This window comes from Acanthochromis polyacanthus, chromosome 5, assembly GCF_021347895.1.
Source record: "Acanthochromis polyacanthus isolate Apoly-LR-REF ecotype Palm Island chromosome 5, KAUST_Apoly_ChrSc, whole genome shotgun sequence".
In the NCBI taxonomy this organism is placed as follows: Eukaryota; Metazoa; Chordata; class Actinopteri; family Pomacentridae; genus Acanthochromis; species Acanthochromis polyacanthus.
The window spans coordinates 43,317,802-43,332,028 of NC_067117.1; the positions used below are offsets into that span (position 1 = coordinate 43,317,802).

The following is a 14,227-nucleotide window of genomic DNA, read 5'->3' on the forward strand; positions in this document are numbered from 1 at the left end:
ACTGTCAGAAGGAGAAGCTTGAAAGTTTAACTTATCTTTGATTAAAAACACCAAAATGACACCATTTATCTGAGCTAGAAACTGTAAAAAAGACAACTTATGTAATGGCATTTTGTCAGAAAAACTCTCAATCTAAGCTTGAAATCATTCATTCTACAGTCTGATTTACCGTCTGCACCAAAAAACACTCGATGTGACAAATGAGGGACTTTTCTTCTGAACTGCAGGCAGTGTTTACACAGAGCAGACAGGAGACAAGTATGGAGACAAATGAAAAGTGGAAGTAGTAAATTCTATCCAGCATGGGGAGTCACCGGTTCCTGGGAACACACTGAGGATTGTACTGCTTGTTTTGCAGGAGTGTCAAAGTGTGAGGCTGTGCAGGTAGCCTTCAGGATGGCGCTGTGCGAGCAGCAGCTGGTTACGGGAGCTCTCAACCCTTTTTACTTAGTTTTCGTTTTTCTATTGTAAATAGGCACTTTTTCCTATTTTTCCTTAAAGTGGGTGAAGCTTTGTGCAATCGTGCATATAGGAAACCCACTTTTATCACACTTTTATTCGGAGTTGTGCTGTTTTTTGCACTTTTTGGACTTGCTTCAAGAGAGCCCTCTGGACACAGCGGCGGCCGCTCTGAGGAACAAAGACGCTACACACTGAGACCCTTCTCGGCCTCCACAGCTCCTCCTTTCTCTACACGGAGAGGCCCCATGTCCCCGCGGAGATACGGAGGAAAAGAAGAGGCTGCAGAGGAGGACGGCGAAAGCGCAGGACTTATTTTCCCTCTATCATCATGGGGAACGTCCTCTCCATCACCAACAAGGTAGAGGAGCTGGCCACGCTGACGCGGCTGAAGGAGCATCGTGAGTGTAGCCTCATGTGTTTCACGGAGACGTGGCTGAATGGACATACACCGGACTCTGTGGTTTCCCTGAACGGTTTTACACTCGCGCGCGCGGACCGGAACGCGGTGGGAAGCGGCAAAAAGTCTGGGGGAGGACTGGCTGTGTACGTGAATGAGCGGTGGTGTAACCCAGCAAACGTGCACGTGAAGGAACAGCTGTGCACGCGGGACTTGGAGATGCTTACGGTGGCACTGCGGCCGTATTATCTACCGAGGGAGTTCTCGCACGTGATTGTGTTTTGCGTATACATCCCACCATCAGCTCATGCAGGGACAGCGTGTGAAAGACTCCACAGCGCCGTGAGCGAAGCCCAGAGCCGCCATCCCCGGGCGCTCGTCCTGATCAGTGGAGACTTCAACCACGCCTCCCTCTCTGCCTTTCTCCCTACTTTCACACAGTATGTCACGTGTCACACGCGGGGCGACAAGACACTGGACTTACTGTATGTGAACGTGAAAGGCGCCTACACCGCTGCCCCCCTCCCCCCACTGGGCCGCTCGGACCACAACCTGGTTCATCTGCTCCCCCACTACACATCCAAGGTGAGAAGAGGACCTGTGCAGAAGAGAACTGTGAAGGCATGGACAGATGAGGCCAGTGAGAGACTCAGAGACTGTTTCCAGACCACAGACTGGAGCGTGCTCTACAGTCCTCATGGAGACGACATCGATGGCCTCACGCACTGCATCACAGATTACATCAACTTCTGCGTGGACAGCACTGTGCCAACTCGGACGGTACGGTGCTTCTCCAACAACCACCCCTGGGTCACCCCTGAGCTCAAAGCCCTCCTGAACCAGAAGAAACGGGCTTTCATCTCAGGGGACAGAGAGGAGCAGAAGAGAGTGCAGCGTGAGCTCCAGTGGCGGATCAGAAGGGCCAAGAAGGACTATGGGAAGAGGCTGGAGGAGAAGCTGGTTCAGAACAACGCGCGGGACGTGTGGAGAGGACTTAAGAACATTTCTGGACATGGACAGAGTGCCAGAGGGACAGCTGATGGAGACCAGCGCAGGGCGAACGAGCTGAACTGTTACTTTAACAGATTTGACTCTCCCCCCACCCCCTCTGCCCCCCTTCCTGCTCCCCCCTCTTCACACATCCCCAGCCCAGCAGACCCTCCCCTTCCTGCGACACCTTCACCGGCCCCCAACTCACCCACACGGACTATTCCCACCCCCTGCAGCCCACCTCACTCCCCCCTCACTCCCCCTCTCCTTCACACCGGACCAGGTGAGGAGAGAGCTGAGGCGACTGAAGCAGAGGAAATCTGCTGGACCAGACGGCATCAGTCCCAGGCTGCTGAGGACCTGCGCAGACCAGCTCTGTGAGGTCCTCTGCCACCTCTACAACCTGAGCCTCAGCCTGGAGCGGGTCCCCGTCCTGTGGAAGACCTCCTGTGTGGTCCCAGTCCCTAAAACAGCTCACGCCAAGGAACTGGCCCACTACAGACCTGTTGCCCTCACCTCCCACCTCATGAAGACCATGGAGAGGCTCCTCCTCCACTACCTCCGCTCAGTGGTGAGCTCCGACCTGGACCCGCTGCAGTTTGCCTACAGGCCCAACATGGGGGTAGAAGACGCCGTCATCTACCTGCTGCAGCGAGCGCTCACTCACCTGGAGAGCGCCGGCAGCGCTGTGAGAGTCATGTTCTTTGACTTCTCCAGCGCCTTCAACACCATCAGGCCGGCGCTGCTGCGGGGGAAGCTGGTGGACGCGGGAGTTGACGGACATCTCGCTGCCTGGACCACTGACTACCTCACTGACCGTCCACAGTACGTGCGGCTGTGAGTCAGAGGTGGTAGTCTGCAGCACGGGGGCGCCCCAGGGCACCGTCCTCTCACCCTTCCTCTTCACCATCTACAGCTCGGACTTCACCTACAACACGGACAGCTGCCATCTCCAGAAGTTCTCTGATGACTCCGCCATTGTGGGCCGCGTGTCCGAGGGGAACGAGCTGGAGTATCGGTCGGTCATCATGGACTTTGTGGACTGGTGTGAGCGCAACCATCTGTGCCTCAACACCAGTAAGACAAAGGAGATGGTGGTCGACTTCAGGAGAAGGACACTCCCACATCCACCAGTGAACATCCAGGGGCAGGACATTGAAACAGTGGACAGTTTCAAGTACCTGGGTGTTCACCTCAACAATAAACTGGACTGGTCCCACAACACCGATGCTCTGGACAAGAAGGGCCAGAGTCGCCTCCCTTCTGAGGAGGCTGAGGTCCTTCGGAGTGTGCAGACCTCTACTAAGGACTTTCTATGACACTGTGGTAGCCTCTGCTTTCCTCTACGCTGTCGTCTGCTGGGCCCCGGGCAGCACAGAGCGGGACATGAAGAGACTGAACAAGCTGACCAAGAGGGCCAGCTCTGTCCTGGGCTGCCCACTGGACTCTGTGATGGATGTGGGTGAGAGGAGGATGTTGACCAAGCTCTCATCCATCATGGACAACAGCTCCCACCCACTGCACCGGACTGTAGTGGAGCTGAGCAGCTCCTTTAGCACGAGACTCAGACACCCTCAGTGCAAGAAGGAGCGCTACCACAGGTCCTTCATCCCCACTGCCATCAGACTGTAGAACACTACTGTGTAGTTGTTATTATGTGCAATATTTATTATCTTGTTCTTGCACTTTCGTGACTTTTGCACTCCTGTTTTTTGTTTCTAAGAGCCCTGTAATGTTAAATTTCTCCTTTGTGAGATTAATAAAGTCTATCTTATCTTATCAGGACAGAGATCCATCCCTGTAGCACATAAAGCTTCAGAGCGCTCTTCCATGTCAGGACAAAGAGGAACTCTCCAGAACAGAGAGAACTCACTCATAGCTAAACAACAGGATGCAATGTAGAAATACTGACATTCCTTTTTTGTATTACAGTGAAAAAGACCCAGAGTGAGTAAAGATGTGACAGGCAGAGGGTTAAGGGTAGGTTCTTACACTTTCTACTATCTACAGGGGAACATTAAAAAAGCTTCCTGGCTTCTTGTACTTTTACTATCCAGGCTGGTCGACTCTCCAAAAACACACCAGATGTCTTTGGTGTTGTTCTGAGATGAGAAAACATGGCAGCAGTTCTCTGCTATGAGGCAGCTACATCAAGCTGCATGGAAGAGAAGCAGGTTCACAGTAAATTATCTTTTTACCACAAAAGATAATGACTTCGGACACTCACAGGGGAAAGCAAAAGAACAAATATCATCTTTTGGGACTGCAGAAGAGGTAGAAAAAGAAAAACACAGCTGGAAGCAGCAAAGTAAAAGAGATCGAGGAGATTACCTGAGAAGGAAAAACAGAAAAGTTACAGACCAGTTTTTCATCACAGCAAAGTGTTCCAAAAAACTGGAAATGCTGGTCGGACAAATAAACAGACGAGCAGCAAACAGGACGACATGATGGAGAAAATAAAAAGCATCGATGGCTGGAGGAAACCAATGACAACACAAAATGAATGAGTGGGTGTGCGCTAAAGGCCAAACCTGGAGCAGAAAAACAACAGACTGGATGGAAGGAAAATGAAACGAACCGCAAACCCTGCTGCAGAAGATGAAGAGAAACCACATAGAAAACCCAAAGTTAAAGATAAAGCACCAAAACCTGAGAGGGAGGGAGGAGGAAAAGCAGATGAATGAAGCAGGCAGGAGGAGTGTTCAGACGGCCTTAAAGGATACGTCATCTACACAACGATACAACAAACCAAGAGAAAAACACCAGCTGTACAACATAAAGGTGTTTAGACTGACCTGAGCTTAGAATATGGTCTGCTACTTCATCACATTTAAGATTAGTTATAAGTAATCACCTAAAAACAGGAAGTCTTTGTGGAAATATAAGGGCAGTTTTACGAACTCAGACAAAATCTGAGTTTAAATCATTTTTCACCACAAACTAAACTCAGTATTAATAATCTTTATTAAAATTCTTGTCAATAAATCCACTAATAAACTGTTCAGCAGTCCTTAATGTCTACAGCAAAGAATGAGTGTTGTGCAGACAGTAGGATGTCTCAGGCCATCATAGCTGATGAATCACAGCTGGACTTAAAGAATGGGACACCTGAAGACACGATTCATGTTTTTAATTCTACTTATGGTTTTCCTGCTATCTCCAAGCCTGCCGTAGATCCAAAAACAACCAGTTAGGACCTCTATCTGATGTTTGTTTGAGGTATCCCTTTAAGTGGAGGAGCTTTGTGTTAGCAGAAGCAGAGCAGAACAAAGTGACTGACAGCCATGCAGTTAGAGCAGCTCAGACCAGAAGATGAGCACCAAACTGGAAGATGATCTTAAAGGAAAGGGTTGGAGGTGAGGAGAACGTCCTGCTGATCAGAATTCAGGGTTCAACTAAGAACTTATTTCATATTTGGAATTATTGACAATAATTTGCAGAAATCTGCTTTTCCTTTGACATAACTCTGATTCTAAGCTGAAAAGCGGGAAACGTCCCAGCAGGATGAACACTAACTCATTTTTATGTATTACAGACACAGTGACATCATTTGTTGTGGACGACTGACAGTGTTTATATCCAGAAGGTTGTTGCTAGAGGTACGGACCCGTACCCGTAGCTGTGGACTACGGATACGGCACTTTCCATTTGCCAATCAGATAGGCGAGATCTGGTCATGTGACTCCCGGTAGACGCTAGCTGTGCATCGGTACGACAGGTACGGACCCTAAACCTGACCCTAACACTGACCCTAACCCTAACCTTAACCTTTGCTTACCTTTCAACAGTTTGCAGTGGTCAGCAGCTTCTTGACTCGCGTACGGGTCCGTATCTGTCTGGCAAATGAAAAGTGCCGTATCCGTAGGCCACAGGCTACGGATACGTATCTGTTGACACTACCTATCGAGAAAGCTGATTTTTGATGATGAAGAAGTAAATGGTGGACATCTGCACTACGTATCCAGTATGCTGTTAGCAGCACTATATCGGACTACATCCCTTTAAATGATGAGGTCAGGATGATGGCTTGATGTGTGGCGTCTTCTTTTCTACTCTAGCACTTCAGATTTCCAACCAAAATCAGTGTGTGACCCTGAATTCATCAGCGATCTGCACGATGTTTTCACCTCCATCATCTTTCCCTCCAGAGATGACGGACAGACAGCAGGACGGACAGACAGACAGACAGATGTCATATCGATGTGTACCTTTCTACCACAACTGGCCGAAACACCAGTAGAGCAGAGCCAGGACAAGGCCCATGAATATGGCTTGGACAGGCTGCAATATGGATGGCTAGAGGGAGGAGGGGCAGGGGGTGGAGGAGAGGGACAAGAAGAAATCAGCCAGCAAATCAACCAAAACCAACATGGAGGATGGAGCAGCTACAGCGAGGGGGGGAGGGGGACAGAGACAGAAAGGGCAGCTGTAGGACGACTGGTTTGTATCCGGTCAGTTGCTTTACAAAGCAACACTTTCTACACATTCACAGCCACACTGAGGAAACAGCAGCAGGAGAGCAGCCGTGGTCACCAGGTTCAGCTGATGACGTCTGACAGCATCGACCAGTCAGCTGGACGGAAAGCCAAGAGCCAAGAGACCGGAACCAGGTCCAGAAAAAGAAGCGGGTTCAACAGAATCTCCAGTGAAATGAGGAGCTCATATTTAGCTCCTGGTAAAAAAAACATAAAAGAATTCTAGCTGATCACAACTCCAGCTGACAGATCAGGTGTCATCTATTAAAGTAACTGCAGCAGTGATTCTGATCATCATTTTCTGAGCAATAACTTCAGCATCCACTGAGGCCAGCTTTTCTCTTTGAATTGTTTCTAGTTTACTTCCTCCTACATGACAACAAAGTCAGTATATTTGGGACATTTCATTGTTCTGCTGTGCAGCAGAATTTCCTGTGCTGCAGTGCCCCCTACTGATGTTTCCGTAGAAACGATGTTAAAGCAGGGCATTTTTGAACAGAGTTTTAGTGTTGGCCAGGAGAGGATCTTCATGCTGCTCTTCTTGTTTTCATTTCACTGTTGTGGCCTTGGACAGTACTGGTCTGTAAGTGTCTGTTTGTTTGGCTTGCCTTTTTCTATTGTGTATTTATGTATTGATTTCTATTTGAAATTTGTTCTATTAGTTTTACAGTTCAAAATAAAGTCCTCCTTGGGTTTGAGGAATCACACGTTAGCTGGCTGTCTACCTGTGAAACTAGAAAACTCATAGGGAGGACAGCATATTAATCATAAACTCTACATTTGGAACCACCTTTTGGCATTTATGCTGGTAATCTACAGATGAAGCTGTGGTCATTTATTTTCCCTCCTCACCTGAGTCGGTGTCGGACGGGTTGGAAGAATAGAGCACTGATGCTTCATCCATTTGTGTTCATCTGCAGTGTTTCTCACATTCACACCACTGATGGAGAGTCACACTATTCACTACAAAGGTGTGACTGAACAGTCCATTAAGAGACATAAAAGACATAATAAGGCACTAAAATACAAAAGATGAAACCTAAATCTGTAATTAATGTTCTAACTTTAGCTGATAAACTGTGACTCTGTTTCAGTTTGAGGTCACGTCTAACAGAACTGTGGAGCAGAAGGACCATCTGCAGGAGCTCCTCATCTTCAGCTAACAGCAGCTACAACTGGAGAGCCCTCAGTGGAGGGCAGAACCACGCCCTCTACTGGTGAAAACCCTGTCCTCCCTATACAAATGATGCAATATGTATCAGTTCTGATCATCGTACGTATCTCCCTCCCTACTTGATCTGCTGACCTGTAACTCCACAACTGAGCAGGGGACCTTAGACTGATCTTCAGTGCCAAGTTTGAATATCCTGACTTCAGCACTTGCAGAGATATTGGACCGGACATAGCCACCCACATACATACTTACCCAGCCAGATACCGCACCGAATGCAGTAACCCCGCTGACATTCGTCAGGCGTGGTTAACTAGCCCAATATACCTGAACATCCACAGTTGCATTGTGGGTAATGTAGGCCCCATGTTTTAGCAGGACAAAAAGCATGAAATAAGGAAGATTATTTCTCTGATTCTGCTACATCCTTTATATATTTTCTAAACTCCAATGAGCTAAGCTATCAGCTGAGTAGATGCAACTTTCCAGCACCGGTGCTCACCAATTCTCCAAACCGGTAATAACTTTAATCCCGTTCATAGCACAGGACAGAATGTTGTGGCTGCTGCACTCGGCCTTTTCAGGACTTTCTGGTTTGTGATTTAAGAGCCATTTGATCCCACAGTAAGTGAGAATGGCTGATGTGTGGCGTTACAACCACAATCAAACCAGCAGATGATGCAGGTCATCTAAGCACCTTTAAATGGAGGTAAATCTGAAAAAGCTGGATGCTGCTCATGTGTTGGACCACTGCTTTAAGGAGAAGACATTAAAAGACACTTTAGGTCAAAAATGTGAGTTTTGTTTGTATTTGTCTGAATGCTGAACTGTCTGACTTTTATCTTTGAATGTTTTTATTACTGACAGAAAATGAGACACCAGACGATAAGACCAGAGTTGTGATAAACAGGAAGTATTCTTTGGAAGCTTCTCCATCTAGTCCAGTGGTTCTGGATCAGGAATCGTATTCTAAAATGCTCTGTCCAAACAAAGCAGGAAAACAAGACAAACAGAAGCTGTGACATTAACAAATGACTGTGGAGAGTAAGGAGGCAGGTAGTTGAGAGAAAAGAGGAGGAAGAGGAAGAAGGAGGAGGCTGCTCCGCCTCACTTTACTTCATCAGTTCAGGATGAAAAGTCACATGACATCTCCTGTAGAGTTTCTGTGCTCACACACACAGTTTTAATGGTATTTTCATACTGGTTATGTATTCACGTCCACTACAAAGGTTGCTGGTGGTCCTCACAAGTGTAGGGAGACTTTCTGTGTCCTGTTAGCAAGTAAGTAGTGAGGAGGAAGGCTGTGAAGTGGAATTAAACCTTTAGCAAAAGAAACTGTGGGAAAAAACAGCTGAGATTAAAGCAAACAGAAAAATGAGTAGTCCATCTTTGGTATTATTAAGCAGGATGTGTGTGTGTGTGAACCCACAGAGCTGGTCTTGTCCTGCAGCAGCTTCAGGTTGCTCCTGCACTGCTCCAGCTCCTGGTGGATGTTCAGCTTCTCCTGCTCTGTCTTCTCATAGCGCTGACGAAGGTCGAGCAGCTGGGACTGTGTGTCTTCATACTACACACACACACACACACACACACACACACACACACACACACACACACACACACACACACACACACACACACACAAAGACACACAAAGACACACACACACACACACACACACACACACACACAAAGACACACACACACACACACAAAGACACACACACACACACACACACACACACACACACACACAAAGACACACACACACACACACACACACACACACACAAAGACACACACACACACACACACACACACACACACACATACACACACACACACAAAGACACACACACACACACACACACAAAGACACACACACACACACACACACACACACACACACACACACACACACACACAAAGACACACACACACACACACACACAAAGACACACACACACACACACACACAAAGACACACACACACACACACACACACACACACACACACACACACACACACACACACACACACACACACACACACACACACACACACACACACACGCTACGGTTACATGGAGTTTTTCATTCAGAATCAACTCATTTGGAATTAAAGGAAACGGGGGAGAAGAGTAGGGAGAAGACATGCCACAAAGACGGTGAGCAGGAATCGAACCCGGTCGCTGAATCAGGGACCAGCCTCTGTACGTGTTCAGCTGCTTAACCCACTGAGCTGTACAGGCGCTCTGTGTTCTGCTTTTCATTGTCGTTTTGAAACAGCAACTCGACAAAGCTTGCAGAACGTGTACGTTGTTACGTCATCGTTATGTGTGGCGCCAAGCATGCACAGAATGACCAGAATTAACGGTACACATGAATGGAACGTACACAGGAATCAGTTTATTCAGAATTAACATCAGAATAAACCAGGTAGTTTATTCGGAATTAAGTTTATTCGGAATGAACTTTCAAATTCAGAATTACGTGTTTACAAGGACATTTTAAAGCGGAATTAACTTTAATTGCTAATGAAAGAGGAATAACAGGTCCCATGTAAACCCACTGACTGACTTCTACAAACCGAGGCCATCGGTGTCCAGACAGAGGGGACATAGCAGAGGACGAACCTCTCTCTGAGCTCACTCTGTGCCACACCTTCCACCTCTGAACCTGAGAACCTGTCAGCTTAAACAGCTTCAGCCTGTGATGTGTCATCAGTCAGCTTGTTCTACTGTCAGCATCATGTAGGAGTCATACGTGAGCCAGCTGAGACCATCACACACATCACATGCAGTCCCTTTGAGCTTCCACAGAGCAGAGAGGAGATGACACTGAATCACACTGATCAGTCACATAAATGCTGCATGGTTCAAAAACGGCACACGGAGGAGGTTGTTGGAAGATTAATTCAGCTTCATGAATATTCCATTAGAGCTGCTGTACACAGTAAGGCTGTAAAAATGTGACCAGGCCTTGTTGGCAGTACGGGGAGCCACATCTGTTCCAGTATTTGTGACGCCTATGGTTGGACACATGCTGGAACTACTGATCCCATTCTTTACATTTTTGTAAAACAAATAGAGATTTAATATTTGTTCTTTGTGATTTATGGGATGTTAACTGGCATACTGCACAGAAGACATGCATGGCATGGACTTTATGTCACAGTGAGAAATGAGCCTCAGTCAGTAAAAATGTGACAGGAACAGAAAAAGGTTCAGAGGTTTAAAGAGCTGTTTGAACAGCATGTAGCTGAGATGGTTTACAGGAAGCAGCTGTCCTCACTAAGACAGAAGTACCTCTCTCTGCAGTGTGTGTGTGCGGGCCTGGGCCTGGTCCAGCTGGCTCTTCAGTCGACCTGCGTCCTGCAGGTGTTGATTCTCCAGTGAACCCAGTTTGTCCTGCAAAACCTCCTCCCTCTTCTCCAGAGACTCCAGACTGCTGCTGAGGACCAGACTCTGCTCCCTGGTGCTGCACAGACATCACACAAACATCCATTCAAAGATATTTAAACATTTCGGAATGGCAGCCACAGATCTTCACACACCTGTCTAGTCCATCTGTGTATGAGCAAATACCAAAAGTCAGTCTGTGTTACTTCATGTATCAAAGGTCACACCACTGGCAGTTAGTTTATTGGAATCTAGTGAAAACGCAGCTGAAGCTCAGATAAACTCCTGCTGAGCTCTGAGGAACATCTGTTCAGTCTGCTGTCACTCCCTCACACTTCTCATCCTCCACCTGTTCTTTAACGCTGAATCCAAACTGTGAACTTCAGTCTGCTGTTCTGAGCCACAGCTGATCCCTCTGATGACCGCTGTCCTAAAGACTCTCAGTCTGAAGGTCAACAACCACACAGGTTGTAACGTCTCCTAGCCTTAGAGTCAGGTCAGAGCTTGGGAGCTTTTCGCTGTGTCAGCTTCTATTCTGACGTTCAGGACCTTGATTCTGTTAGCAGCAATCATTTTCTTTTAAAATGTTGAAAGTTTGAGTCTGTGGCTCTGGAGAAAGATTGATGATATGTAGCCAGTTAGCCTATTTAGATGGTTGTCCTCTCGCTTCAATGATCATAGACTGCATCACCATACCACACCATATCAGTATTAAGGGTCATTCCGTGTGGTTTCATGGGATGGTGGTTGCTGCACCATTTTCACATTAGTCCTAAATTTGTATGCCATTAGAGAGTCACAAAAGTACTTTCTATGCTAAATTGTAGGCCTGTAGCTCAAATAGTTTCTGAGTTGTGGGGGTCTGAAATTTTCTGAATTTGTTCTATAAAAAGCCTCGCCAGCGTTTTTTTGCATCTTTAAGTGGTTATTTGTCAGCCTGTAGACATACCAGAGAGCTGTGAGTTGGTAAACAAGGCCTCTGCATGTAGCTAGTGCCCCACAAACATCCCCAGGTGTTTCCCTACACTCTGCAGGCCGTGGGGGCTTGATAAAAATGATAAAAATTAAGAGACACCTACTCACGAGTGGAGTTTGGGACCTTTAAAGTACTAGAAATACTGCACAGAAGTGTTCTAACACCCCTGGGTTCCATTCTACACAAACTTGTGTGATAACTTAGCAAACTGGAGCTTTCTAGGTTCCTCAGTTTGGAAAATATGAGCTCCCAAAGTTGGACGAGATTTTTAATTAGCTGTTTTTGGGGGCAAAAATCTCAGTGTGGGACAGGTACCAGAGACCCCAAATTTTTCTACAAGACAGTTCCATCTGTCTTCTATCACTGTACAAAAAAGCAGCAGGGTTATATTTGTAGTTACTGAGATATTCTTACTCAAAATGGCATGGGTGATGTCAAAATGGTTTTTGCTTTTCACTACTTTAAATTGGGATACAAGTATTAGTAGTCATTCCAATGGTAGTATTATGTATGTTTGGTTCTTTGTTAAAGGTGACTACCTTCAAAAAGAGTAATGGTAGAACTTAGGTATACCATTAGGTAACTTAGGCATTGCACATGTAAGGAAAAAAACTGTCAAAAAGTATTTTTATTTTAAATAAGGTAAAGCACATATTAGATTTTAGGACAATGAGGACATTGTATTGTGCACTTATATTGCCCTATATTAGTTACTGTGTGGAAGTTTGGGGAAACACGTATAAAAGTAACACCAAACCACTGTACCTCCTACAGAAGAGAGCCATCAGGATTATTCATAGAGTAGATTATCAGGAGCACACAAATAAGTTATTTTTTGATTCTAGACTATTGAAGTGGCAGGAATTACTTCAGTTACATACATTATTAGTTATGTTCAAAGTTAAAAACAAAGTTCTACCAATAGCAATACAAAACTTATTTGTCTGTACTTCAGAGGAGATTGAGCATAGAAGGAAAGGTCACTTTGAACAGCCATATGCACGGACCACATTAAAACGGATGAGTGTGTCAGTAGTGGGTGTTAAACTTTGGAACTCTCTTTATGATGAATTCAAGGATTGTACAAATATAGTTTATCTAAAGAAAGCTTTTAAAGACAGAACAGTGAGATTATATGCAAGAGCATAGGTGTTATGTTTGATGTGTTTTGAGTTGTATTTTGTGCCTAAATTTGGGCTATTCATTCAGAGCAGGTATCTATGATTTAGAAAAGAAAAGATGTCCTGTACAGGTTTGTAAGCTGCACAGTTGTATGTGTTGTGTTTGTTTTGTATTTCATGGAAGAATGTGGAAAGGTAATTTTGTTTTTTTGTGTTTTCTTCTTTTTTCATTATCTTTGAATGGATTGCTTGAATATGTTTGCTTAGTTGTGTGAGCCATCTAGCAAGGCTATCTTTAGTTGATAAGGGGCAGGAAATATAAGATTTTCTTCAGCCTGCTCCTTTTCAAGCAGGGGTGTGTATGGAATAACATGTGTGACTGGTCATCTGATGATCATAAATGTGTATTTCTGTGCTACACATCCTTGACAAAATAAATTTATTGAATTGAAAAAATGTATACCTAAGTTCTACCATTACACTTTTTGAAGGTCGTCACCTTTAACAAAGAACCAAACATACATAATACTACCATTGGAATGACTACTAATACTAGTATCCCAATTTAAAGTACTGAAAAGCAAAAACATTCTGACATCACCCATGGCATTTTGAGTAAGAATATCTCAGTAACTACAAATATAACCCTGCTGCTTTTTTGTACAGTGATAGAAGACAGATGGAACTGTCTTGTAGAAAAATTTGGGTCTCTGGTACCTGTCCCACACTGAGATTTTTGCCACCAAAAACAGCCAATTAAAAATCTCGTCCAACTTTGGGAGCTCATATTTTCCAAACTGAGGTACCTAGAAAGCTCCAGTTTGCTAAGTTATCACACAAGTTTGTGTAGAATGGAACCCAGGGCTGTTAGAACACTTCTGTGCAGTATTTCTAGTACTTTTAAGGTCCCAAACTCCACTCGTGAGTAGGTATCTCTTAATTTTTATCATTTTTATCAAGCCCCCATGGTCTGCAGAGTGTAGGAAAACACCTGGGGATGTTTGTGGGGCACTAGCTCCATGCAGAGGCCTTGTTTACCAACTCACAGCTCTCTGGTATGTCTACAGGCTGAGAAATAACCACTTAAAGATGCAAAAAATGCTGGTGAGGCTTTTTATAGAACAAATTCAGAAAATTTCAGACCCCCACAACTCAGAAACTATTTGAGCTACAGGCCTACAATTTAGCATAGAAAGTACTTTTGTGACTGTCTAATGGCACATTTAGGAATAATTTG

General features: G+C 45.5%; 1 protein-coding gene across 1 annotated transcript in view; it reads right to left on the bottom strand.

Annotated features, from left to right (window-relative positions):
* Positions 1-14,227, bottom strand: part of slmapa (sarcolemma associated protein a) — a 102,142-nt gene that overhangs the window by 3,608 nt on the left and 84,307 nt on the right. The window contains 2 exon segments of the mRNA XM_051948227.1: positions 8,925-9,059; positions 10,801-10,972. Of these exon segments, the coding sequence (XP_051804187.1) occupies positions 8,925-9,059; positions 10,801-10,972 (307 nt within the window).